The sequence below is a fragment of the Vombatus ursinus genome, unplaced genomic scaffold (assembly GCF_900497805.2).
Source record: "Vombatus ursinus unplaced genomic scaffold, bare-nosed wombat genome assembly UNPS02014874.1, whole genome shotgun sequence".
In the NCBI taxonomy this organism is placed as follows: Eukaryota; Metazoa; Chordata; class Mammalia; order Diprotodontia; family Vombatidae; genus Vombatus; species Vombatus ursinus.
Genome location: NW_020954652.1, coordinates 494,716 through 520,965, shown reverse-complemented (window position 1 = coordinate 520,965; position 26,250 = coordinate 494,716). Strand labels below are relative to the sequence as shown.

The following is a 26,250-nucleotide window of genomic DNA, read 5'->3' as shown; positions in this document are numbered from 1 at the left end:
GGGGGGGGGGGGGGGGGGGGGGGGGGGGAGTGGGTGTAATTACCTAAGGCCCAAAGATAAGTGACATGCTCCTGGCCTTCAAGTCTACGCTCCAACTTCACCTTCTGCAGGTCTTCCAGGTAACTCCAGCTGCTAGTGCTTTCTCAGCACTTAGAACAGTGTTTGGCACACAACGGACACTTAATAACTGTTTACTGATAGACTGGTTGACTGCCCTCTGAGACTACAAAATATACACAGAGGAAATAAGTATGTGCCTAGTCTTCTCTGTTCCTCATATGTGATCTCTACTTCCCACTGCCATGTCTTTACACTTTTCATGTATCTGGAACGGAATTAACTTCCTCCTTCTTACATCCTCAAAGTCCTTCTCTTTCCTGATGACACAGCTCAAGTATATCCCAACTGCTGATATTAACTAGCTTGTGTTGGTATTTATTCACTTCATATTTGTGTGTATATTTATGTATGTACTTGTCTCTCCATAAAAATGTGAACCCCTGGTAACTAGGAATGGTTTCCTATAGTTGGAACGTAATAAACGCTTGCTGATTACCATACAGGTGTATCCCAGTAATGCTTGAGATCAGAGCCTGTCTCCTAGCTCCTCCTCCCCACCAATACATTCCACAGGCCTGGTTATAAATGACTGTCATTTTCAAACATCAAAAGCTATTTAGGTGAAAGTGCCAGAAGCTCTAAAGGCAGTTCCAAACACAGGATTTTCAAACTGGCAGCCAAGTGGAAAGGAGAGAGAAGGAGATTCAGTCCCTTCTGGGGCCGGGGAGGAGGAGATCCTAAAGTACACAACTGCACGAGGTGACTACTTTGATAAAGACAAAGCTCTATCAGCCACATAACTCTAATGGATTTAAAAAACAGTCTGTCTTACTACCTCATAACCACATTTGACTATCTCCTAAAATTCTCCCTTGCTTCAGTAATTCCTCTCATTCCTTTAAAAAAAAATAAAGTTTACTGCTCAGAATTTTAAAAGTGAATAGTTACAAAGAGGATCCCACTTTAAGACAAGCCAGTAAGTTAGATAGAAGTTAGATAAGAAGATTCCAACTATTAACAAGCAATTCATTAACTCAGGCAACTGAGAAAAATATAATGAAAACTAGTTTCTTAAGGACCTTACATTCTACTGGGAAAGGGTAAATCATGTTTACAAATAATACAAACAACATACAAAGTAAATATGAGGTGAATGGGGGAGGGGACTACACTAACTCAGGTATTAGTTAAGAGCTCTTGAGGAGGCAAGGGGTGTCCAAGAGCCAGAAATGAAGAAAAAGAACACTCCAAACACAGAAGATAGCAAATGGGCTGGTTCAGCATTTAAATCTCTTCACTGTCTGGATCCAGACTAAGAGAAGAGTCTGTATTCTATACTAAAAGTCATGAGGAGCCAATGAAGCTCCATGGTGAGCATGAGATATACTGGATACAAAAGACCAATGAGGAGGCTACTACAAATAGTCCAGGGCCTGGCCTAAGGCCACGTACATGACAAGGGACAGATGAAAAAAATGTTGAAGTGGAATGGCTATGTGGGGTGAGTGAGGCTAAATAGTAGAAAATCATTGCCAGGTTGTGAACGTGGAAAACCAAAAGAATGGTGTTGTACTCAACAGAAACAGAGAAGTTAGAAGAATGGCTGAATTTGGAGTGAAAGATGAGTTCTGTTACAGGATATATTGAATCTGAATGGCTACTGGGACATCCAGATGGAGATGATGTCAGGCAGGCAACCAGAGACGTGGGAGTGAGACTTCAGCAGAAGGAGGGCTGGACATATAACATATAGATTTGGGAGTCATTTGCATAAGTGAATTTACAAATAGATGAGATCAGAGATAAAGAGTATAGAAAGAGCTGGCCTAGGACAGACCTCTGGGACACAGCTGCGCATAGAAGCAGGATAGAGAATCTGCAAAGGAGATAGAGGGGAAAGATCAGCCTAATGGGAAGGAAAAGAACTGAAAGCAGAGTAATGAAATTCAAGAAGGAAAGAGTATTCAGAAGGAGTAAGGTTGTTAGCTGTGTGACCATGGCCAAGTTACTTAACCCTAATTGTCTCACCAAAAAACAAAAATAAATAAATAAATAAAAATAAAAAGGAGTAAGGTTGGTCATCACAATTAAATGTCTCAAAAAGGTCAAGAAGGATAAGGACAGAGAGGGCCATTTGATTTAATCAACAAAAATCACTGGTAACCTTGGAGAGCAGTTTCAGACAAGTAGTAAGAGATGGGAGGCAGATTGAAAGGGGTTTAGGAGTGAGTGGGAGGTGAGAAAAATGTAAGCAATGAGTATAAACAGCTTTTTCTAAGAGTTTGGCTGTGAAAAGGAAGAGAGAAGAACAAGTAATATGTGAAGTGATTGAAATATAGTATTCACACTTAAGGATTTCTTCCATTCAAGACTGGTGAGCTAATGTTACGCCCAACTCCAGAATCTTTCATAGGGCTGTGTGATGTATGAACAGTTCAAGAGATATAGCGTCTTAGGCAATCACTTTATTAATTATGAGTAGCACATAATTAATAAAAAGATGGCCATTTGGCTTTCTCTCCAAAGATTTAGGTTTCCCAGAAGCTGCCTGGCAGGTCCTGGGAGTAACGCTGCTGGATCGATGGTTGGCATCCTCTATGGTCGGAACTACGACAGTGTCTGATCATCACTCGTCATAGCTAGAGATGCAGTAGAGTGTCAGATGCTTAGCTACAGTGACTACTCTACCTTTCTACTCTCTATACAGTGGAAGGGAGAGAGGATTCGACCCCATCTCCCTTTCATCCAGCAGCTAGGGGCTACATGTTATTTCTTTAATTCAATCCTTTGTCTTGGTTAAGACAAAGCCCACAGGGGGAGGGGGAGGGTGTGTTGAGAAGAGAGACTCCATGAGAGAAGAGCTTGGTAATATCTAAAGTACTTTAAGTTTTAACATTATAAATCATCTTCTCTAGCTATGAAACAGATTAATTTTTATGAATAAACAAAAAGAAAAAAATAGGTATATAACTAGGAGAAATTACACAAGAATTTACTTCTCAAAACAGGGCTGACTCAAGCCTCACACTCTCCTAACTCTGATCCCCTCATTCAATTGAAACTACTTTCTCTAAAAGTTACCATCGATCTCTTAATTGCCAAAGCTCATGTCCTTTTTTCAACCCTCATTCTTCTTGACCTCTCAGCAGCCTCTGAAACTATTCATCACCTTCTTCTCCTTGATACTCTCTCTTCTCTCCAGGGTTTCTCTTCTGGTTCTCCTTCTACCTCTCTAACACTCCTTCTCAGTCTCCTTTGCTGGATCTCCATCCAGGTCAGGCCTAACCATGAATGTCTGCCAAGGTTCTGTCCTGGGCCCTCTTTTCTTCTTTTATCCTATTTCATTTGATGATCTTATCAGCTTCCATGAATTCAACTATCATTCCTATAAACTTCAACTACTACCTATTAGACGCTTTGAACTGGATGTCCCATAGATACCCTAAACTCAATATATTTTTTTTTATTTTTAGGCACACTTGCCCAGGGTCACACAGCTAGTTAAGTGTCAAGTGTTTGGTCTGAGGCCAGATTTGAACTCAGATCCTCCTGAATCCAAGGCCGGTGCTCTATCCACTGCGCCACCTAGCTGCCCCTTAAAACTCAGCATTTTTCACTTCAATTCCTCCCCTCTTCCAAACTTCCCTAATGCTGTTAAGGTCACCATCATCCTCCTAGGATCATAACCTAGGTATCACCCTCATCTCTCTCTCATCTCCCATATCCAATCAGTTGCCAAATCCTGTCAGTTCTGACTTTGTAAACATTCTCTCCTCTGATACTGCTGCCTCTCTGGTGCAGGCCTTCATCACCTCACGCCCATACTCCTGCAGTTTCTCCCCAATACGGTCCACCTGCCACTCAGGTTTCAAAGTGATCTTCCTAAAGTACAGGTCTGACTATGTCATATTCTTATACAGAGAACTTCCATAACTTCTTATTGCCTCCAGAATCAAATATAAAATCCTCTGCCTGGTTTAGAAAGACTTCCATAAGTGGCCACTGTCCTACCTTTCCAGTCTTCTTACACCTTATGCCCTTTCTCTCCCCACTTCATACTCTTCAGTTCAGTAAAACTGACCATGCTGTCCCTTAAGCAAGATAGTCCATCTACTAACTCCAGACATTTTCAGTGGTTGTCCCCATGCAAGGAATGTTCTCCCTCCTCATCTCTGCCTCCTGTCTGAAATCCCACCTTCTACAATGAAGCCTTTCCCAATCCCCTTTACTGCTAGTCACCTTCTGTCTGCTGATTCTCCAGTGCACAGCTGTTTGCATGCTGTCTCTCTCCTCCATTAAGCTTTCAGCTCCTAGAGCACAGGGCCTATCTTCTGCCTATCTTTTTCATGTGTCTTATATTTAGCACAGCGCCTGACACAACAGTAGGCACGTAATAACTCAACACGTTCAGAGCAGCCTTTACTATCTTTCCCATTCCAAACCTTCCGTCCCCCTGCTAATGGCACTGCCATCCTGCCACCTTTGGTGTCAGCTTCCACGTCTAACAAATCTTGTCATTTCTACCTTAACTACATCTCTCCTATCTGGCTCCTCTATACTCGCACAGCAACTGGCCTAGTTGTGATCCTCACCAACTCTCCCCCGGACCACTGCAATAGCCTTCTTCTAGCTAGGCTCCCTGTTTCCAGTCCACCCTCCCCTCAGCTACCACAGTGATTTCTCTAAAGCAGAGCTCTGACCTTCATCCTCCCTTCTCAACTAGGGCCAGTGGTTCCCTCATCCTTAGCGAGGTTTGTAAAGTTCATCAGCTGGGTCCTTCCTACCTTTCCAATCTTCTTACACTTTCCTCCACTTAAGAGCTGAAGATCCTGCAGTACTGACTAACGTGTCCCTTAACGTGACACTCCATCTCCCAACTGTGTCTTTGCATTGGCTGTCCCTCATGCCTCAAATGTTCTGCTCTCTCACCTCCACCTCTCAGTTTCCCTGACTTCCTTTAAGACACAACTCAAATCTCATCATCTACCAGGGGCCCTTCTCTGCCTTCCCAGCTGCTAATACCTATCCTTAAGTGATTACTTCCTACCCACTTAACCTAAGTTTATATGAAGACAGCTCTCAGTGCAGTGGATAGAGAGCACTGGGCCTACAGTTACGGAAGACCTGGGCACAAATCTGGCCTCAGACACTTACGTATTAGCTGTGTGACCTTAAACAAGTTACTTCACTTCCATCCACCTCAGTTTCTTCATCTATAAAATGGGAATGATAACAATAGCACTCACAGCTTGTTGTGAAGATCAAATGAGATGATATTTGTAAGGTACTTATCACAGTGCCTGGCACATTGCAGGGGCTGTGTAAACACTGATTCACTCCCCTTCCTCCACATATCTGGTATGTACAGTTACTTTCATGTCTGTCTCCTCCTTCAGACTGTGAGCTCCTTGAGGGCAGCCTCTTTTTGCCTTTCTTTGCATTCACAGTACTTTGCACAGTCCCTGGCACTCGGGAAGCATCACTGACTAACAACTTAGAAATCTACTGGCACTTCAAACGTGAACATGTCCAAAACGGACGTTTGTTATTTTTTCCACCGAACTGGCTCACTGTGCTGCCGGCATCATTTCTATTGGTGGTATCACTATTTATTCAGGCTCCCAGGCTTGACATTTGGGGGACATTGTGGGACACGAGATGAGAAGAGGAGAAGATGCTTCATCAGTTACCGGGCCCTGTTCATTCCATATCATCAGTTACTCCCATTCACGCCTTCCTCTCTATTCCAGCTGCCACCAGCCTAGTGCAGAGCCTCACCCCTGCCAGGACTACTCAAGAGCCTCTCTGAAAGATTGCCTTCGTCCACACTTGTCCTTATAATCCACTGTCAAAGCACTGAGAGTAGCGTTTTAATCTGCTATAAAACAAACAAACAAACCAACCTAAAATTCCTGCTATACATCCTTGGAGGAAGAGAATTAATAATGTTAGCATAGTATGCAAACTTGTGTAAAGCAACTCAAAATTATTCTTTGCTTCTGTAAGTCCTGTAACATGCAATCTGGGGAATGACAAACAGCATCGTGCAGAAACTTTGACTACCATTTTTAGGAAACAAACTAGTCTCAGTTTAAGAATGTGAAAAAAAATACTTCAGGAAGGTAACAAGACTATTGTATATTTATAAGACTTAAAAACAAACAAACAAACAAACCACCTATCTTTGTCAGCTACCACTCATTGTTCAAAGCCCAACCCAAATACTATCTCTTCCCTAAGCTTTCCTTGATGCCCCCAATGGATATTACTCTCCCTCACCTAATCTCATGCACAAAACCTCACATTCTATTTTGTACCATTTATTTTGGTCTAAGTCTTATCTTTTCAGCGAGTCAACAAACACTAATCCCTTAACGTGTGCCAGATACTGTACTAAGTCCTCGAATATCTCACAGTCTAACAGTAAAGACAACATGTAAACGGCTATGTGCATACAAGATCTATACAGGGTAAACAGCAGGTAATCTTAGAGGGAAGGCATTAGTATTAAAGGGAACCGGGGAAGGCTTCTTGAAGAAGGTGGGATGTTAACTGAAACCTGAAGGATGACAGGAAGGGATAGAGATGACAAGGGAGGGCATCTGAGGTATTGGGAACAAGCAGTGCAAAAACACAGGACGCTGGAGGTGAGAATCTTATCTGACAAACAGCAAGGAGGCTACTGTCCCTGGCTTGTGGAGTACTTAGAAAGGAATGAAGTGTGAGAAGACTGGAAAGGTAAAAAGGGCCCGAGGCACGAAAGGCTTTAAAAAGCAAACAGAGGATGCTATATTTAATCCACTGGAGGTACAGAGCAGGAAGGAGGAGGGGGAGGGAAGTGACATGGTCAGAGGTATGCTTTAGTAAGATCACTTTGGTAAGTGAGTGGAAGATGGACTAGAGTGTGAAAAGACCAACCAGAAGGCTACTGCAACAGTCCAAGAAAGAAGTGCTAAAGGCACCAGGCTGACAGTTGTGAGTGGACTGGGGTGGGGGGTGGGGGGCGGCGTGCGCGGAGAAGCATATTCAAGAGCTGTGGTACATGCAGAGCTGACAGGACTTGGCAACAAACTGGATATGGGATGAGGGTGAGGCAAAAGAGTGAGGAGTTATAACGATCTTAGAAATTGGACCGGGGGACGGGGGGAGAGATAAGGAGTTGTTTTGGACATGCTACATTTAAGATGTCTATATGGACTTCCAGCTCAAGATGTCCAATGGGCAGTCAGAGAGACTGGAGATCAGAAGAGAAGTTAGGGCTTTAAAACAACCACAACAACAAAAATGTGAGAATTATCAGTAGAGAAAATTGAATTCATAGTTGCTGATGACATCACCCAGAGACATAGCATCTTAAATATCTTTTCATTTCCAGAACCTAACCCCCTGGAAAAGGGTTTTTGATTATCTCATTTTGTCCTCAGAAAAATCCTGAGCTGAAAAAGAAGGAAAGTATAACTATGAAAAAGCAGAAAGGGCTAATACCTCTGCCACTATTGGGTAAAGGGGAAGCTAGGTGGCACAGTGTATAGAGTGCCCAGCCTAGAATCAGGAAGGCTTCTCATCCTGAGTTCAAATCTGACCTCAGAAACTTACTAGCTGTGTGACCCCGGGCAAGTCACTTCATCTGGTTTGCCACAGTTTCCTCATCTGTAAAATGAGCTGGAGAAGGAAATGGCAAACCACTGCAGTATCTCTGCCAAGAAAACCCCAAGTGGAGTCAAGGAGAGTCAGATAATGACTGAAATGGCACCTTTGCCAAAAAGACCCCAAATGGGGTCATGACGAGTCAGATACAAGTGAAATCAGTGAGCAATAAATATTGGGTGGAAATTCCATTTATTTCCTTATTAAGGAAGGTAAAAATCTTCTTTTCCTTGTTTTTCCACAGAAAAGATTTTTCCTTAGGAAAGGTTCAGAGCCTATTATATGCATCACCTACATACATCAACCTACCCGCAGCTTTTGACAATATGAACCACCCTCTTCTCGACACTTCTCACCAGGATTCTACGACATTTCTCTCTCCCAGCACCGGCCTCTGGCTATTCAAACTCTCCTTCTCAGTCTCCTTTGCCTTTTGCAGATCACACCAGCTAACCCTGGATATTCCCAAGGCTCCTTCCTGAACTCTCTTCTCCCTCTATACTATTTTACATCAGCTCCCACAGATTCAATGATCAATCTTCTCTGTATTTTTGATGATTCTCAAACCTACTTATCTAACCGTAATCTCTCTGCTGACCTCTAAGTTTCACATCTCCCACTGCTTATTAAACATCTTGAACTGATATTCCACAGACATCTTAACTCGACATGACTAAAACGTGTTTTTCATCTCAGACCCTTCCCCTTCCCTTCCAAACTGCCCCCATACTGTGAAAGGCCACCACAATCCTCCCAGAATCAATCTAGGTATCTACCAATCTCAACTCCTAGCTCTCCCATTCCCCGTAGCCAAGAAGTTGCCAAATCCTATCAGTTCTACCTAAGTAACCACTCGTAGATGCCCCCTTCTCTCCTCTGACACTGCCACCATTCTGGGGAAGGCCCTCATCACTTCACACCTGCACTACTGGAACAGCCTGCTGTCTGACTGGCCTACCTCCAATCTCCCCACACTCCAGTGGTCACAGGGATCTTTCTAGTAAGTGCAGGTCTGATGGCACCCCTTCTACTCAATAAATTCCAGCGGCTCCCAATTGCCTCCAGGATCAAACATAAAATCCTCTTTTGGTCATTCAAAGTCCATCACGACTTGACCCACTCTACCCAACCTTTCCAGTCTTCTACCAGACTCTCCAATCCAGTGACCCTGGTCTTCTTGCTATGAACAAACCCTCTCCTGACCCCAGGCATTTTCAGTACGCATGGAATGCTGCCCTCCACATCTCCACCTCCTGGCTTCCTCCAAGTCCCAGCTAAAATCCCACCTTCTACAGGAAGCCTTTCCCAATACCCTTTAATCCTGTTGTCTTCCCTCGATTCATTATTAATAATTCAGCTTGCATATGGCTTGTTTGCATAACTTATTTGGATGTTGTCCCCCCCTTAGTCTGTGAGTAACGTTGTCTTTTAACTTTTTTTGTATCCACAGAGTTTAGTGCCTGGCACATACTAAGAACTTAATAAATGTTTACTGACCCATTGGGCAATAATAAATGGTTAGAAATCAAGGCATCAAAGTGAATCGGAACACACATATGTGGCCCTGACTTTTTAAAAAATCCTCACATTCAGGGCTGCCGCAGCTAGGTGACACAGTGGATACAGCACCAGCCCTGGAGTCAGGAGGACCTGAGTTCAAATCTGCCCTCAGACACTTGACACTTACTAGCTGTGTGACCCTGGGCAAGTCACTTAACCCCACTGCCTAGTCAGAAAAAAAAAAAAAGGTTAATACTACCCAATAATAATAACAATGATAGTTAACATTTACATAGTGTTTACTATGTGCCAGATACTGTGCTAAGCACTTTACAATTATTAACTCATTTGATTCTCACATCAACTTCTGGAGGTCAGTGCTATTAAGATCCCCATTTTACAGATGAGGTAACAGAGGCAAACAAAAGTTGAGTGACTTGCCCAGGGTCACACAGCAGTTTATTCCTGCTTAGGACAGGTAAGCACAGTGTATATAATAGGACGGGGTCAAGAAGACCTGAGTTCAAATCCTGCCAAAGACACAGACATACTTGTGTTACCTTGAGCAAGTCATTTGACCTGTCTGCCTTGTGTAAGACAGGGATATTAATAGCACTTGCCTCCTAAGGTTATTAAGGATAAAACTGAATAATACTCACAGAGCACTTTGCAAACCTTAAAGTATTATGTAAATGCTACTATTATTATAGGTAAATATCTACTAAACGGATATTAACAAGATAATCCAACCCTTTAAGATAGAGAATAATACCAAAAAAAGGATGCCTATGAGAAAAGAATAAAACAGTTTAAAAATAACTTCAAATTCCAGTAAGAGTATTAGTTCTAATTACTATATTAGTCATTCTTTTCATACCTTTTTAAAAAAATAGTAACAATTTAAAAATAATCCATAAAGGCTTTCAGTTGAATCTTTACAAATAGCTTTCTTCTCACTAAGCAAACCATCTTGTGACCATAATAAATTAAGTAGACAGAATTTTTAATACTGAGAATAGCTCCTTCATCCTCACAAGCAAAAACTTAAAACTTATTTTCTATAGAGTCCCTAACAACCAAAGTAAAAAGCAAACCCAAAACCAATTAATGCAAAAGTTAATCAAATCAAAAACATCATAAAAGGGCTTGAAACTAGAACCAATACACCAAGTGAGATAGCTCAGGCCTCCTCATCTGTCAAACGAGGCAGGGCTGAACTACTTTATCAATTAGTTCCCTTCTAGGTCTAAATCTACTGCTCTGAAAGCTAAAGAGGGGCTCGATTTCTGAATAAACATGAAACCGTAACTGTGGTGGGCTGGCTACTCTCTCAAATTTTCCCTACCACATCACAAAACCACTTCTCTCCAGCAGCAGTGCTGCTTCTGTCAATGATCACAACTGGATGTTGTTTTAATTAAGACTACTTTGAAGAAGACAAGTCATTTTGCTATGCCAGTGAAACAACACCAACTTAAAGGAATGTTGATTGCGCTGAGTAATATATAATTTCATTCATTTAAAATATGTTAAGCAGCAGTCAGAACACCTGGCCCTTCCTCATATTTGTTGCATAAAAAGAACTGGGCCACAAAACTTTTTTAAAAAGTTGCAACATCTAAATTCTTTGCAAAACTGAGTTTCATCAGAACTCAAAAAACATATGGCTCCCAGGTCACTCACTCCTTGAGGTCACTAAATCAGTTCATAATCTGGTGCATGCATTTGGCAAATAAAGCATGTCTATCTGCAAATGGCCCCATCAGCTAGATAAAATGCAGAGAAACTGTAGGCTAGTGTCCATGTAACACTATACTGCTCACCCCACCTGTTCTTGTCAAGTACCATATGAGAAAACTAGGGCCCAAGGCAAAGTAGGCCTGCAGCAAAGTTTTAGATGGAAGCAGGTAGAAAGCTGAAAAATTCTAGAAAACAGAGAAAATGAGATCATTGATGCAAAGCCAAAAGGACCTTCAGAGGCAATCTAGTCCAACCCACTCATTTCACAAATCAGAAAACTGAGGCCTTAAGTGACCAGCTCAAGGTCACTCAGGCCCATCAAGAAGGAATTTTATTTTGGAGGGAGAGGTACAGTAAGAGATCAATTTACCTATCAACTCCCAATTACTCTAACCTAATTAGGATTCAAATTCTTAAGTCCACTAGATAATGTCTGATGTTACTTATACAATATGCCCAATCCTTCCATCATAACTTTTCTTCTGAAGGGCTCAACTCACTTAAATAAACAATACTTGTTTTCACAGCACGTTACAGTTAAAACTTTTCACAAGCTTTTGATCCTAACAGAAATTGTGAGATAGGCAATATTATGTTAACAATGGACAAAATCAAACAATGACATCATCTTATTTTAATACATACCTCAAGGAGAAAAATTATATTGCTAGCAGGATTGCAATACTAAAATTCCTCCCCTAAACGATACTGGCTTAATAAAAACACCAAGTCTCTTTTTCAAAGAATGGACAAAACAGAATGGCATTTTTTATGACAAAGGAAAGCTGAGGGACATTTAATATTTTCAAACTCTACAGTTCCAATGGGTTACCATCCAAGTTTATGCAAAAAGTGTAAATATTTACTGTAAAATTAAATGAGAGTATCCAAGGCCCATTAAAACTACTGGGACTTGGGGCAGCTAGGTGGTGCAGTGCATAGAGCACTGGCCCTGAACTCAGGAGGACCTGAGCTCAAATCCAGCCTTAGACCAAACACTTGACACTTACTAGCTGTGTGACCCTGGGCAAGTCACTTAACCCCAATTGCCTTAAAAAAAAAAAAACTACTGGGACTCAAACCCATAAACATCAATTTATAATTAAAAAAGGTCTATACTAATGTGGAAATGTTTAATATGTATACATATATAGCCTATATCAGATTGCATGCCAACTTGGGGGGGCGGATTTGGAACTCAAAATCTTAGAAAAGTGAATTCTGAAAATTAAAAATAAATAAATAAGAAACAAGCAACTGGAGAAATATCAGTTGCTCATAGGTAGGCCAAGCCAATATTATAAAAATGACAATTCTACCCCCCCCAAATAAAAAGTCTACAGTTTCATATTATCTACACTTTAAAGCATAAAATCTTTCCTTCAGATGCCTTCATATCACTCACAGTACAGCTTTAGAAACCACAACTTGGGTGGGCTAATTCATGTATATTATTAAACCAATTAGTTGTATTTCTCAAAATTATCTTGCACATCAATTTGCAGCTGTAGTAAGAGTAAATGGGAATTCTAGAGGATGAGGGATGTAGTTCTCTCATCTGTCATTTCCCCCTCATTTGGTTTCTAATCTAATTGAAATCAAACATAAGATGATCATTTAGGTTCATGCTACATGACAGCTTTACAGGTGTGACCACATTACAATAACCTCTCCGGGGTTTCTGGCGACTAAATTGCCCTGGACTAGACCCAAGACAAATTCATATTACAATGAATTCTGTGCCCTTGATTAGTGTTTCAAAACTGTGACCTTAACATTTTGGCTTTAAACTACTGAACTAGCACCTGATACATTTCTCAGTGTTGATTAAATATAAAACAGCATTACCTATGTGTACCTGTATATAAAATCAGGGGACAAATACACTAAGGCCCTCATTAAGTACCTGCTATTAGCTAATATTTAGTTATCTCTAATTGGCTTTTATTTTGTAATTTGTTCCCTGTTCCTATAAATCAAAAGGCCTATTACTGATCAGATTACAAGCATTCATTCACCAGGTACAATCAAAGGAAACACTCCTGATTTAGTCACATTACTGTTGAGTAAAGCAGTCACTGAGATACCTTTCACATACCTCACTCCTATAAGTGAAATAAGCTGAGAAGTGAGCAAAATAATTTTGCCTTGGATCATATTTGGAGCTAGCTCAAATGGCATCAAGATGGTGATATTCAGACCTAAAAGGTCAATTTTTATTTTATGAGGTAGACAGAGGGAAATTGCAAATTTATATGATAAAATGTAACATTAAAAAGATCTTTTTAAATAAAAATCTTGGGAGTCCTAAAGACGAACAAACCTTCACATTCTGTGTCATACCAAGCGTCTTACTAGCTGACTGTGGGCAAGTCCTTTCCCCTCTCTGAGCCTTGATTATGTAAGTGGAGGGAGCTGGACTCCACAGTCTCTATTGCCTTTCCAACTCCACACCTATGCATGACTGGACGAACTCGGAGCTCAGCAGGTCAGTAAGTACTTATTAAATCCCTTACTAAGTGCCAGGCACTGTACTAGGGGCTGGGGACACAAAGAAAAGCAACAAGGTCCCTAAGAAAAGTGGTCGGGAGTGATAGTAATGGAAACAAATGGCAATCACTGAAAAAAGCAGAAACTTCCGATGGAAAGAAATGAAATAAGGACAGCATCTTATTTTAATACATCCATCAACAAGAAAAATTATATTTCTAATAGAATTGGTGTACTAAAACCTCATGTGCTAAATTTTAAAAAGTTTAAAACTATTTCCATCAAAAGACCTCTCTATAGCCAAGAGGCAAAGGGGTCTTCGGCTTCCTCCATCACCTCACCTGGTGCCTAGCACACAGTAAGTGCTTAATAAATGCTTGCTGACTCACCCCAGAGCTCACGTAATTGTGAGATCAAAGGATCGCAGAGGTAGGGCTGAAAGGGCCCTCAGAAGCCATGGAGTTCAACTCCCCCATTTTACAAAGGAGGAAACTGAGGCTGAGAGAAGGGAAGCGTCCCAGCCCGGCAGCTGAGAAGCATCCCAGGTTTCCCAGGACAAGTTCTGTGCCCTAACCATCATCAGTGGGCAGCGCAGTTTCAGCCTCAGCTCTTTCCACTGCCCCTCCCTGATCTTTGGTGAGATCTTTCCACGATTTTCTATTTCTGCGTGTACAGCTTTCTCTGTCTATGTCTGCCCCTCGCCTCGCCTCCCCCGTTAGAGTGCAAGCTCCTGGAAGGCAGGGGCCGTCTCGCCAGTGCCTCACATCCAGCAGGCGCTTAACTCATGTTCGCTGAATTGAGCTTCCACCATTAAGGCGGGCCGTTAGACTGCAAACGTGCAGACCCCAGGCCCGACCTCCCCCACCCTCGCGCTGGGGCTGGGACTCCATCACCCCAGGCCAATCGGGGCAAATAAAGCGCCCACTGAGTGCCAGGCCGGGCTGGGCGCGGGGAGAGGCCCAAGGCCAGGCTCTTTAAACGATCGCGGCGGGCTGCTTAGCGGGAATCATCCAATCCAGGGGACGAAGAACTCGCGTGCCCGGCCCAAATACCGGGGAGGAAGTGGGGGGGAGGGGAGAGTTCGGCCCCTCCCATTTGTCTGGGCGTTAAACACCCCGGCGGCAGCGTGCGGGCGCCAGGAGGGAGCTGGGTTCGAATCCGCCCTCGGACCTTTGCTAGTCCCCGCCTCGCCGCCGCGGGCCTCAGTTTCCCCGCCTGCGCCACGAGGGCGCCGGGCCGGGGCGCAGCTCGGCGGGGGAGCGAGAGGCCCCGCGCGGACGCCCCACCCGCGCCCATTCATTCGCCGCCACGGCCGCCGCCAGCAGCGTGCTCCCTCCCGCCCGCCGGCCCGGGGCCCACCGGGGGCGCGCGGGCGCGACGGCGGGGCCGCGCGGACGCGGGCGCGCGCGTGCAGGCCCGAAGCGGGCCCCCTCCAGAAGCCCGAGCCGGGGCCCGGCCCCACCGCTCGGCCCGCCGCGCCCCGCCGGAAGTCTCCGGCGCCTCCCGCGCGCTGCCCCGGCGGGCTCCGGCCAAACCCCGCCCGGCTCCGGCCAGGCCCCGGGCCCCGGCTGCCGCCGCCGGCCCCGCGGTGCTGAGGGGAGGAGCCGCGACGGAGATGGAGATTCTGCAGGGGGGCGGAGGGGGGGTCGGCCGCGGCAGTTACCTTAATAATCCTGCGGGGCAGCCCGGCCATCTTGTCTGATCCGGAATTCAGCCTCGGGGTCTCGTCTCCGGCTCCGCTCGCCTCACGCACGAGTGGAAGTCCCGGGCTTCACTTCCGGGCGACGCCACCGCGACGCCGTCACCGCCGCTGCCGCCGGGCCCCACGGGAAATGTAGTCCCGGCCTGCCCGAGCTGTAGGCGAGTGCCGCTTCGCTTCTCCCCCGCCCCTCCCTCCGCCTCCCTGCGCGAAGAAGGAAGCGGAAATGACGCAAGCCTGGCGGGGAGGGGAGGGGAGGGGAGGGGAGGCCCGTCATCTCCCTCCCTTCCCCTCCTCTCCCCCCTCTTTCCGGAACTCGCCCTTGTGGCAGCGAGGCGGGTCCGACCTTTGGGAACTGGCTGCCCCTATCCCTGTGCTGTGGGATGGCTGGAGGGGAGGCGGCCATAGCAGCCATCCTCTCATTCAGGTATCCCTCCATTCATCCCTCCCTCCATCCATCTCTATTCATCCATCTTTCCCTCTGTCCTCACATAGATCTATCCATCCATTCATCCTTACCTCCATCATCCATCCATCCAATCGTTCATTCATCTATGCATCCATCCTTCCCTCTGACCCTTCCATCGATCTATCCATCAATCTATCCATTCATCTCTCCTTCCATCGTCCATTAACCCATTTCTCCATTCATCCATTCATCCTTCCCTCCCTCCCTCCATCCATCCATCCAAGCAAGCATCTCTCCATCTAGTCATCCATCCTTCCATCCATGCATTTATCCATCATTCCCTCTCTCCTTCCATTGGCTCATCCATTCATCCCTTCCACCATCCATCCATCCATTCATCCCTCCCTCCATCCATTCACCCATCCATCCTTCCCTCTATCCCTCCCTTCCTCCATTCATTCATTCACTCATCCATCCATCCCTCCCTCCATCCATTCACCCATCCATCCTTCCCTCTATCCCTCCCTTCCTCCATTCATTCATTCACTCATCCATCCATCCCTCCCTCTATCCATTCACCCATCCATCTTTCCCTCTATCCCTCCCTTCCTCCATTCATTCATTCACTCATCCATCCATCCCTCCATCCATCCATTCATTCATTTATAAAGTCATATGGATTATAAATGTAATGGACCTCACAGGCCACCTAGTTCAACCCTCTCATTTTATAGATGAGGAAACTGAGGCTCAGAGAAGGGAAAGCCAAGATCACAGATCTAGGGCTGGAAGTGACCCTATTTCCTCATTTTGCAGTTGAGGAGACAAGCTCGGGGGAGGGGGGGGAAGTGACTGATGCAGGTCACACAGATAGTTAGGGTTGGAGGGCCAGCATCCAGGGAACGCATATTGAGAGAATTGGACCTTAGAGGTCACTTAATCCAACCCTCTCATTTGACAGATGGGGAAACTGAGGTTCCATAGAAGTTAAGTAACGTGGGATCATAGGTTTCGATCTGAAAGGGACATTAAAGATCATCTAGTCTGACTCCATTTGTCCAGATGAGGAAGGAAAAGTGACTTGCTTTAGGCCTCATTAATGATAAACGGTAGAGGCAAGATTAGAACTTGGATCCTCTAACTCTACATTCAGCACTCTTTCCAGTGCCCAACTCTCATCTGATCTTGAACCCAGGACTTCTAACCTCAAATTCAGGGCTCATTCCACTATACAACGATCATGTAGTCCAACCCCAATCCACGTGGTGAATTCTGTCTCCAATATCCCTCCCAAGTGCTCATTTAACCAAATGAATCCAATCAATTGATAAGTGTTTATTAAGCACTTACTGTGTGCCAGGTACTATGCTAAGCACTGGAATCCAAAAGTCAAACAAAAAAACATTTATTAACCCCTGTTCAGTGGCACTGGCCCCACAGAAAGAAAATAAAAGAGAATCCCTTACCTTGGCTTATATTCTATGGAGGAAGCAATATGTGTACAGATAAGTAAACACTAAATACATAGACGGTAAATATAAGGTAATTTGGGGTGAGGGAGACACAGAAGCTGAGGAAAGAATAATAATAGTAGCTAACATTTATATACATACACACACACACACACACACGCACAGATAGACATTGCCAAACATGGTCCTAAACACTTTAAAATTATCTCACTTGATCTTCACAATAACCCTACGAGGTAGGTGCCATTATGATCCCCATTTTGTAGATGAGGCCAACTGAGATTAAGTGATTTGCCAGATAGCTAAGACGTGTCTGAGGCAGGATCTGAGCTCAGATCTTCCTGACTCCAGGCACAGGGCTCTACCCACTTTGCCACCTGGTATATGTTACTGTGTATGCCAGGCACCACATGTTAGTACTAGAGAAACACAAAACAAAATGAAAAACTCCCTTGACTCAACTTTATGTTCTACTGGGGACCCATCATAAAAAGATCTCCCAATGATGAGTAATAATTACCCTTCCCAAGATAGCCAGTTCTAGTTTTGAACCATTCTTTTAGGAAATGTTTCCTTATGCCAGAAAATAGACAGGAACTAAGATTTCATAGGAACAGAGGGTATCTTACGGACCATCTATTATAGGAGTTCATAACCTGGGGATCTGTGAACTTGTTTTAAAATATATTTTTGATAACCATATTTCAATATAATTGGTTTCCTTTCTCCTATGTATTTTATTTTCTGCATCTGAAAACATTATTCAGAGCAAGGGTCCAAAGACTTCACCAGACACTGCCTGAGGGGTCTGAATCTCAAAGGAGGTTAAGAACCCATGGTCTATCTCTATCCCAACCCTCTCATCTTAAGGAGATGGAAATGGGACCAGACAGGTTAAGATACAAGAAGGTTACAGTCCAGTAGAGGAGATAAAATGATTTCTTAGTATTACTGTGGTTAACTGTATTCATGACTTATTTCCTCCAGTGATTTTCAAGCTTTTGTGAGGTAGGGCCTATGAGTAACTCTCTTTCTATTCTACTGATTCTTAGGAGCTGAATGACCCAGAAAGTCACCTACCTTCAATTTCCTCATCTATAAAAATAATTGTGCCAGTGAGTGTTGTCTCTGCCCCATTGAGAATTGAGAAATTCAAGTGTAAAGCATTTTGCATGTTATCTCCAGTTTATCCTGGATAGATCTAGTTTGTATATAGTTGTCTACATCTTGACTTCTCCATTAGACTGGGAGCTCCTTGAAGGCAGGGACTGTCTTTTGCCTTTCTTTGAATCCCCGGTGCTCAGCACAGTGCCTGGCACACTTAATAAATACTTGTTGACTGGATTTTGCAAACCTTAAAACACTATATAAATCGCCACCATCATCACTGTCATTGACTAGTTGTACAAAGTAGGTGTTTCTCTACTTAATTAAACAGCCTAGATACACTTTACTATTGTGGTGATTCAAAGAAAGCCTAACAGGAGAATTTTGTAGTTTGTCCCAGGACATATTCCACAGCTGGCCTAGAATGGGTCTGGACCATTCACTGTCATGAATTTTTTTTTTTTGGAAGCAGTCAGAGTTAAATGACTTGCCTAGGATAACACAGCTAGTCTGAAGCTAGATTCGAACTCAGGTCCTCCTGCCTCCAGGACTGGTGCTCTATCCATTATGCTACCTAGCTGACCCTGGAAACTGGTATGATTTTATTAGTGGAAATAACATTAAAGAAAAGGTATTGAGGCAGGTAGGTGGTGCAGTAGATAGAGCTCCAGCCTTGGAGTCAGGAGGACCTGAGTTCAAATTCAGCCTCAGACACTTGATACTTACTAGCTGTGTGACCCTGAGCAAGTCACTTAACCCTGATTGCTCATCAAAAAAGCAAAAGAAAAGGTATTACCATGTATTTGGCCATTACGCCCCAAAGACTAATGGATTTTTCCATCTGACTTGCAGCTGCAAATTTCCAAATGTTTTGTCTCCCCCTCCTCCCTTAGAATGTGAGCCCCTTCAAAACAGGGAATGTCTTCCTTTTTTTGTATCATCAGCTCTCTGCACATTCCTTCGAATACTTAATAAATGTTGCATTCATTGATTCATGAATTGCCCAGGGTACTAAGAGGTTAAATGACTCTTTTGGGGGTCACGTACTATGTATCAGAGGCAGATCTTGAACCCAGGTCCTCCTGGCTTTGAGGCTAGCTCTGTATACACTACTCTATGCTGCCTCTCTTGAAAAGGAGCACTATAATTAAATTAGGGAGGATTCTAAAGTTTTACATGGATAACCTGCCTAAATCAGTAAAGGGAAGGAGATTTCAGAGCTAACTTTAATCATTAAAAGGGAAATTACCAAAAGAGAGCTGGTCACTCAAAGAGGATTATGGGGCTGGCTACCTGAAAAGAAGATTAGTAGAGAGATGCTTCCCTAACAGCAAGGAATTACTACTAGCTCGGTGGAGCAGTGTTACTTCATCTTCTCAAAGTTACCCAATGAGATTTGTGAAAAGCTTCATATAGCAACACGCCGGCAGGAAAAGTTTTGTTTAGAAACCATCTTGACTTCATTGTGGTTAGACTGCTGGACTTTGGAATTAGGAAGACCTGATGTTTGAATCCTGCCTCAGACTGTTACTAACCGTGGGACCCTAAGCCGGTCACTGAACCTTTCTCAGTCACTTTACAGATGTGGAGACTCATCAGTTTCCATATCTGTAAAATGGGGGCAATAATGGCATCTACCTTACTGGGTTGTTGTGAGGATCAAATAAGATAATAGAAGAGAAATACTTGCAGCCCCTAAAGTGATATATGAAGGTTAGCTATTGTGCATAAGACTTCTGAAGTTGGAGAGAATGTGCATAGAATTGGCCGTTCTACAGTGGGAAGAAACAGATTTTCTGGTTTAATACTAACAGTACCAAGTGTAATATGCAGCCTGGTGCAGTGGGAAGAACACTAGCTCTGGAGTCAAAGGAGTTGGGTTCCAAACGCACATCTTACACTTCCTAGCTGTCTATACCTTGTTTGACCTACATAATTGTTTTGCACTTTGTCTCCCCTGTTAGACTGAACTCCTAGAGAACAGGGACACTCTTTTAACTTTCTTTGTATTCCCAGCACTTAGCGCAGTGCCTGGCCTATACTATACAGCAGGTGCTTAATAAATGCTTGTTGACTGATTGACCCTAGCCTGTAAGTATATCACAGAATCTCCAAACTAGAATGGACCTCAGAGGCTATATAACCCAACACTACTGAGAATCCTCTCACAAATTTTGTTGTTCAGTCATGCCCAACTCTTCGTGACCCCCCTTTGGGGTTTTCTATGACTTGCCATTTCCTTCTCCAGTTCATTTTACAGATGAGGAAACTGAGACAAGCAGGGTGAAGTGACTTGCCCGGGGTCACACAACTAGGAAATATCTGAGGCCAGATTTGAACTCAGGAGGAAGAATCTTCCTGACTCCAGACTGGGTACACTATCCAGTGAGCCATCTAGCCGCCTCTTACATCCAACAAAAATAGTCATCCATCTTGAACTTAAAAGCCATTCAGTCCAACCCCTCACCCCTATTTTTCAGATGAGGAAACTGAGCCCCAGAGAAGTTATGTGACTTATCCATGGTCACGCAGCTAATATTTGAAAAACTTTCCTGGATCCACACCCAACACGCTATGCTCTGTACCACAATGCCAAGAGCACAGTCCTCATGTATAAAATGGAGATACTCATGTGCCCTAAATATTTCAGGGAGTTGGGCTTAGGAAGGTACTTTAGAAACCTTAAAATACTACAGAAATCTAAACTCTTGGGGTAGCTAGGTGGCACAGAGGATAGCGCACCAGCAGGAGGACCTGAGTTCAAATCCGACCTCAGACACATGATACTCACTTAGCTGTGTGACCGTAGGCAAGTCGTTTAACCCCAATTGCCTTACAAAAAAAAAAAAATTTTGAACTCTTGTTTTTAAATATAGAAGGCAGACAGAAGTCCTGCATGTTTGGTTTTTAGATCCCTTACTGTTGTTTCTTCCAACAAAGTTCAATGAATCTGTGCTGGTAAATTACAATGGCTATAGATATAGGTATAGATAGATACATGTATGTGTATAAATATACGTATATCTCTATATACATAATACATACATACATACATGTATGTAAATATATAATATATTGTGTATATATAGCATTTGAATATGCATATGTATATAGATATATAGACATAAATGCACATTTCTCTCTGTCTCTCTCTCACATACACACACACACACACACACACACAATAGTGTCCCAAAAGTCTTAATTTGGTTTTAAGTTATTAACGCTTAAAGCTGATCTAAGAATGGTGGGATAGCCTTCATACACACTCACCCATGTGTATATGTAATTGCACATCTATATCTACAGAGAGAGGAGAAAGAGAGAGCAGAGAACTGAGAGGTTAAAGGACATGCTTTACAGTCATACAACCCATGTTAGAGGAAGGACCTAACCTTGGACCTTCGCAGCGCTAAGGTTAGTTTTCCATCTGCCACTCTATACTGCCTCTCCCCTATATTTCTTAAGCATAGTCACTGAAAAACAATTTGCAATGATGATTGATGTAAGTCCTGCTAAACAGGATATGTTCTGTTTACCAGAATACCAGAGTTGGCACGAAGCTGAGTCCCAACTTAGAAACGTGTCTGATTGTCCTACTCACCCAAAATATTGGATGGAAAGTTTCCATCCCGAGGTCAGTGACATCCATAGTATCTTAGATACTCTAGAACTTAGATTTTTTTCTTTTTATCTTTTTTGGCTAGGCAATGGGATTAAATGACTTGCCCAGGGTCACACAGCTAGTAAGTGTCAAATGTCTGGGGCCACATTTGAACTCAGGTTCTCCTGACTCCTTGGCAGGTGCTCTATCCACTGAGCCACCTAGCTACCCCTAGAACTTGGATTATGTGTGAAGGTATAGCCTCCAGCAGTATGTATCATTCTTTCCTCAACCTCAATGGAAAGAAATCAATGGCATGAATTGATAATAACAATGCAAGCTATAGGGGCACCAGTTTGTAGAATCACAGGCTCTCTGAAGCGACCAGAAACTCAGATGCCTTCCAGTCCCATTTGGCAGAGAATCTCCTCTACAGTAGATGCCGAAAGTGCCCATCCCATCTCTGTTTGATGATCAACAAATGTGGTACGGTGAAAAGAGCCCCGAGTCTGGAGTCAGAAGCAGCTGGGTTCAGATTCCACCTCTGCCTCTTATTACCTGAATGTTTTTGTTCACTCATGACCCTGTTTGAGATTTTCTTGGCAAAGATACTGGAATGGTTTGCCATTTCCTTTTCCAGCTCATTTTACAGATGAGGAAACTGAGGCAAACAGGGTTAAGCGACTTGCCCAGGGTCACATAGGTAGTAAGCGTCTGAGGCTGGATTTGAACTCAGTAAGATGAGCCTTCCTGACTCCAGGCCTGGTGAGCTATCCACTTTACCTCCTAGATGCCCCTATTACCTGACTAACCTTAGGCAAGCCTTCATTTCCTTACCTGTAAAACAACACATATGGCCTCTGAGGCTGCTTCTAGGTCTCAATCTGTGCTCAACCCGATGACTTCCATTGAGAGAGATTCAGCTAACTCCCAAAGCCCATTCCATTTTGGGGTAGCTCAGTTGTCAGAAGTTTTTTCCAATATGTCAAGCCTAATACAGCCTCTCTCCAGGTTTCTATTGCTTAAAGCAAAACAGTTCCTTCTTCTCCCCATCCATGACAAATAGATGAAGACACCTGTCCCGTCCCCACCAAGTCTTCTCTTGACCAATCAAAACATTCCCAGTCCCATGAAATAATCCTCATATGCCATGACCTTAAGGGTCATCCTGGCCACCCGCCCTCGGGACGCTTCTCAGCTTGTCATTGGCCTTCTTACGATACAGTTCCTGGGCCAAATGTGAACATTTGTTTTGATTGACTCCATGTGTTTGTAATGGGTTTGGTTTTTCCTCCATTCTCATTTGGAGAGATAGTGAGAAGAAGGATTCTTACTGATTGAAAAAAGTGATAGATTAAGAAGCTGAAGAAAAAAAATATGGCACCTGGACCTGAACACAAGACTGCGGATGTGGTCTGATTAAATAAGACAATCCTGGATATAAGAGGGCAGACCTAGGTGTCAAATCCCATGTAGCAGCATTTCCCAAAATTCACTGATATATTTGGTACCTTTAACATTACCCTGAGCACGTTGTTTTACCTTATTGGTCCTCAGTTTCCACATCTGTAAAATGAAGGAGCTAGACTAGGTAGTTTTTGAGATTCTTTCCAGCTCTACATCTGTGAGCCCATGTCCCTTCTGTGATAGAAACAATGTCCGCTAGGGTTTTTCCTTCCCCCCACAGCATGGGTTAGCCCAGTTTTTCCCTAAAAGGTGACAAAGCCTTCCCCAGAGTCTTCATTGGCCTAGGGGCCTGTGGCTCCAGGGGCTCATCTCTTGAAGTAACATCCTCATGGGCTGCAGCCATACTGATATGGCTTCTTGATCACCTGAGAGCGTTAAGCGATCCACCCAGGTGGGGTCAGGGCCCTTCAGACCCGGCTCATTGAAGTCATCCACCGGCCTACGACACATAGCATCACCATCGTCTATCGACTGGCGCCACCCAAACTAAACATCTTGCTCTGAGTGGAAGCGTCCTTCATTACAACTGTCAGAGGTAGCACTAGCCAATGATACCGAATAATTTTTTTAAAAAGACCCAAAGCCCCCAAATATGCACAATCATAGTGTAACCTGCCTGCTGTAACTAGAGCAATAGGAACCTGTGAGTAAGACTTGTCCTGGCGCTCGATGCCTCAAGCACTGAATGATTAAGATTTTCCCAGTGTCAGAGACAGGAGTTGAACCTAGCCCTTCCTGTCAAAGCCAGTTACCTATCCATTATGGAAAGCTCCAGTGAGATCATGTACAGAAACTGCTTTGAAAATCATTTATCATTACTGTACTTTACTTAGTTGTGTCACTTTTCTCCGGGAGTCACTTTGGTGCATATGTGCCCATATTTTTCCCCGTCTTCCCCTGCCAATAGTAAGACCTCTGTATCCAGGGCCATCTCCAGTCATCCTGATTGATATCTGGCCTCTGGACCCAGATGGCTCCAGAGGAGAGAGTGAGGCTGGTGACTTTGCACAGCCCTCCCTCCCTCAAACCAAAGTCAGTTGCAAGTCATGTCATCGTCTCCCTGATGTCATGGTCCTCTTGGAGGACCTCTTGGAGAACAAAGGGCAAACGATGATTGTGAGAATGTGACTTTCTCCTCCTCTCCACCTCCTGGCTTCCTTCAAGTCCCACCTTAAACTGCACGGTCTATGGAAAGCCTTTCCCCACCCTGCCTGACTAGTCTCTTCTCTCTGATTGATTCTCTCCAGTTTATCCTGTCTCTGTCTTGTTCCTGCGTGGTCATTTGCATGTTGTTTTCCCCAGCAGACCATGAGCTTCTTGAGAGCAGGGAGTGGATTGTTTTTGCCTTTCTTTGTATCCAGGCATTGTGCCTGGCACGTAGTAGGTGCTTGATAAATACTTATGGACCGAGGTGATGGTGATTCAAGACATCTGGCCACATGGCTAACTATAACAGGAGATCTGGGAAGGGGATTCTCTCCCTTCGGTCAAGCTCTTGCCATCTAGGCTCCAAGTGGGAACTGGGGCCTATTGTTTGCGTTTCACTTCCTGAGTCTCCATCCTGTCCATTTATCCCCCCTCCCTCCCTCCCTTGTGATGGGGGACGGAGTCTACCCCCTCAGATCCGGTCCTTCCCTTGCCTCCCACTTCATGTGCTCCACCCCAGCTCCTTATCAGGACATTCCCATCTTCACTGTCTTCTCCACCCACGTAAGTCAGTGTTTCTCAATCCACACCAATTTCTCACACTGAAGAATTGTTCTTAAGTTGTTCATCATGTGTCCTCCCAGTAGGGGATTCTCTCACAAGTGAAAAACAGCATGCAATCTTAGGCAGCCTGTGTTTTTGCTCCTTGCAAAATACTCTGTGACAGGAATTATTCTTTGCTGTTCAGTCAGTCCAAAGATAGGAAGAAGAGGGACCACTTTTAACCGCGTACCTCAATTATACCTTTGTTGCTTCGATGTCCTCATCCAACAGCCAGGCTTTGTCACGTACTTGTGTTCAAAAATTCTGTCAATGTTTTGATGGATCTGAGATCTTAGAGATGCAGATCACAACCCACTCATCCCATGTGACTCTCATTTTTGTCTTCCCATAAGTCTTCCAAAGGGGTCCACTAAACATGCTGGGGACCTTTCTGTAGGCCAGAGGTTCTTAACATGAGGTCCATCACTCCCAAGGAGTCTATGTTTAGTTTTCAGGGGGCCATGATCTCGAACAGGGAAAAAGAAATACATTTTTATTTTAATAATTATTTTCTTTTGTAATCCCATATGTTGTATTTTATGCATTTAAAAAGTGTTTTGAGAAAGGATCAATAAACTTCACCAGACTGCCAAAGGGATCTAAGACACCCACAAAAAAATTAAGAACCCATGTTTTAGATTTCTTGATATTGTATGGACACCACATGGGCTGTCCATCAGTTCGTTTTCCTTTCCTCTCACCACATCATTAGTCCACTATCTTCTCTCTGACGCTATCCTTTATGCTTCTTTTTGTACTCAGTTCTTCACTGGCACCTTTTGGTGACCTTCAATTTGAATTCTTTGGAAACTATGGCCTTCTGTGACTTGTAGTCATAGAGCATCTCTAGAGGATTGTTGTTGTTAAAAATCTGAATCTTTGATCCAAGAAGAAGCTGGTAACCATTAAAGGCACTGTGAAATTTCCCTAAAACAATTCAGCCTTTTCTTCCTTCTTGTTCAATTCTAGGCCTAGCTCATTTGCATAGTGTCTGTCCAAAAAGAGCTTCTATGGGCTGTCCATTCAACTGCATTTGATGATAACTTGGACAATTCATCAGTTTGGATTTTCCTGCATGGATAGTGAGAAAATTAAAATTGTTTCTGTAGCTGCCTAGGTCATAGTTCTTTGTCTCTGAGCTTAGTGCAGAAATTCAGCTGCTCTGTAATGAGTTAAATTTAGACACCCAGTTCTCCTGTTTATCAGTGTTCTATTTTTTTTTTTTTTTTAGGCAATTGGGGTTAAGTGCCCAGGGTCACACAGCTAGTAAGTGTCAAGTGTTTGGTCCGAGGCCAGATTTGAACTT

The 26,250-nt window shown here is 43.7% G+C and overlaps 1 protein-coding gene across 1 annotated transcript in view; it reads right to left on the bottom strand.

Annotated features, from left to right (window-relative positions):
- UBE2N (ubiquitin conjugating enzyme E2 N) overlaps window positions 1-15,211 on the bottom strand; it is a 43,991-nt gene extending 28,780 nt beyond the window's left edge. The window contains exon 1 of the mRNA XM_027842538.1: window positions 15,101-15,211. Coding sequence (XP_027698339.1) covers window positions 15,101-15,130 — 30 coding nt within the window. The 5' untranslated portion in view covers window positions 15,131-15,211. The remainder of the gene's footprint in view (window positions 1-15,100) is intronic.
- Window positions 15,212-26,250: the final 11,039 nt, after the last annotated feature.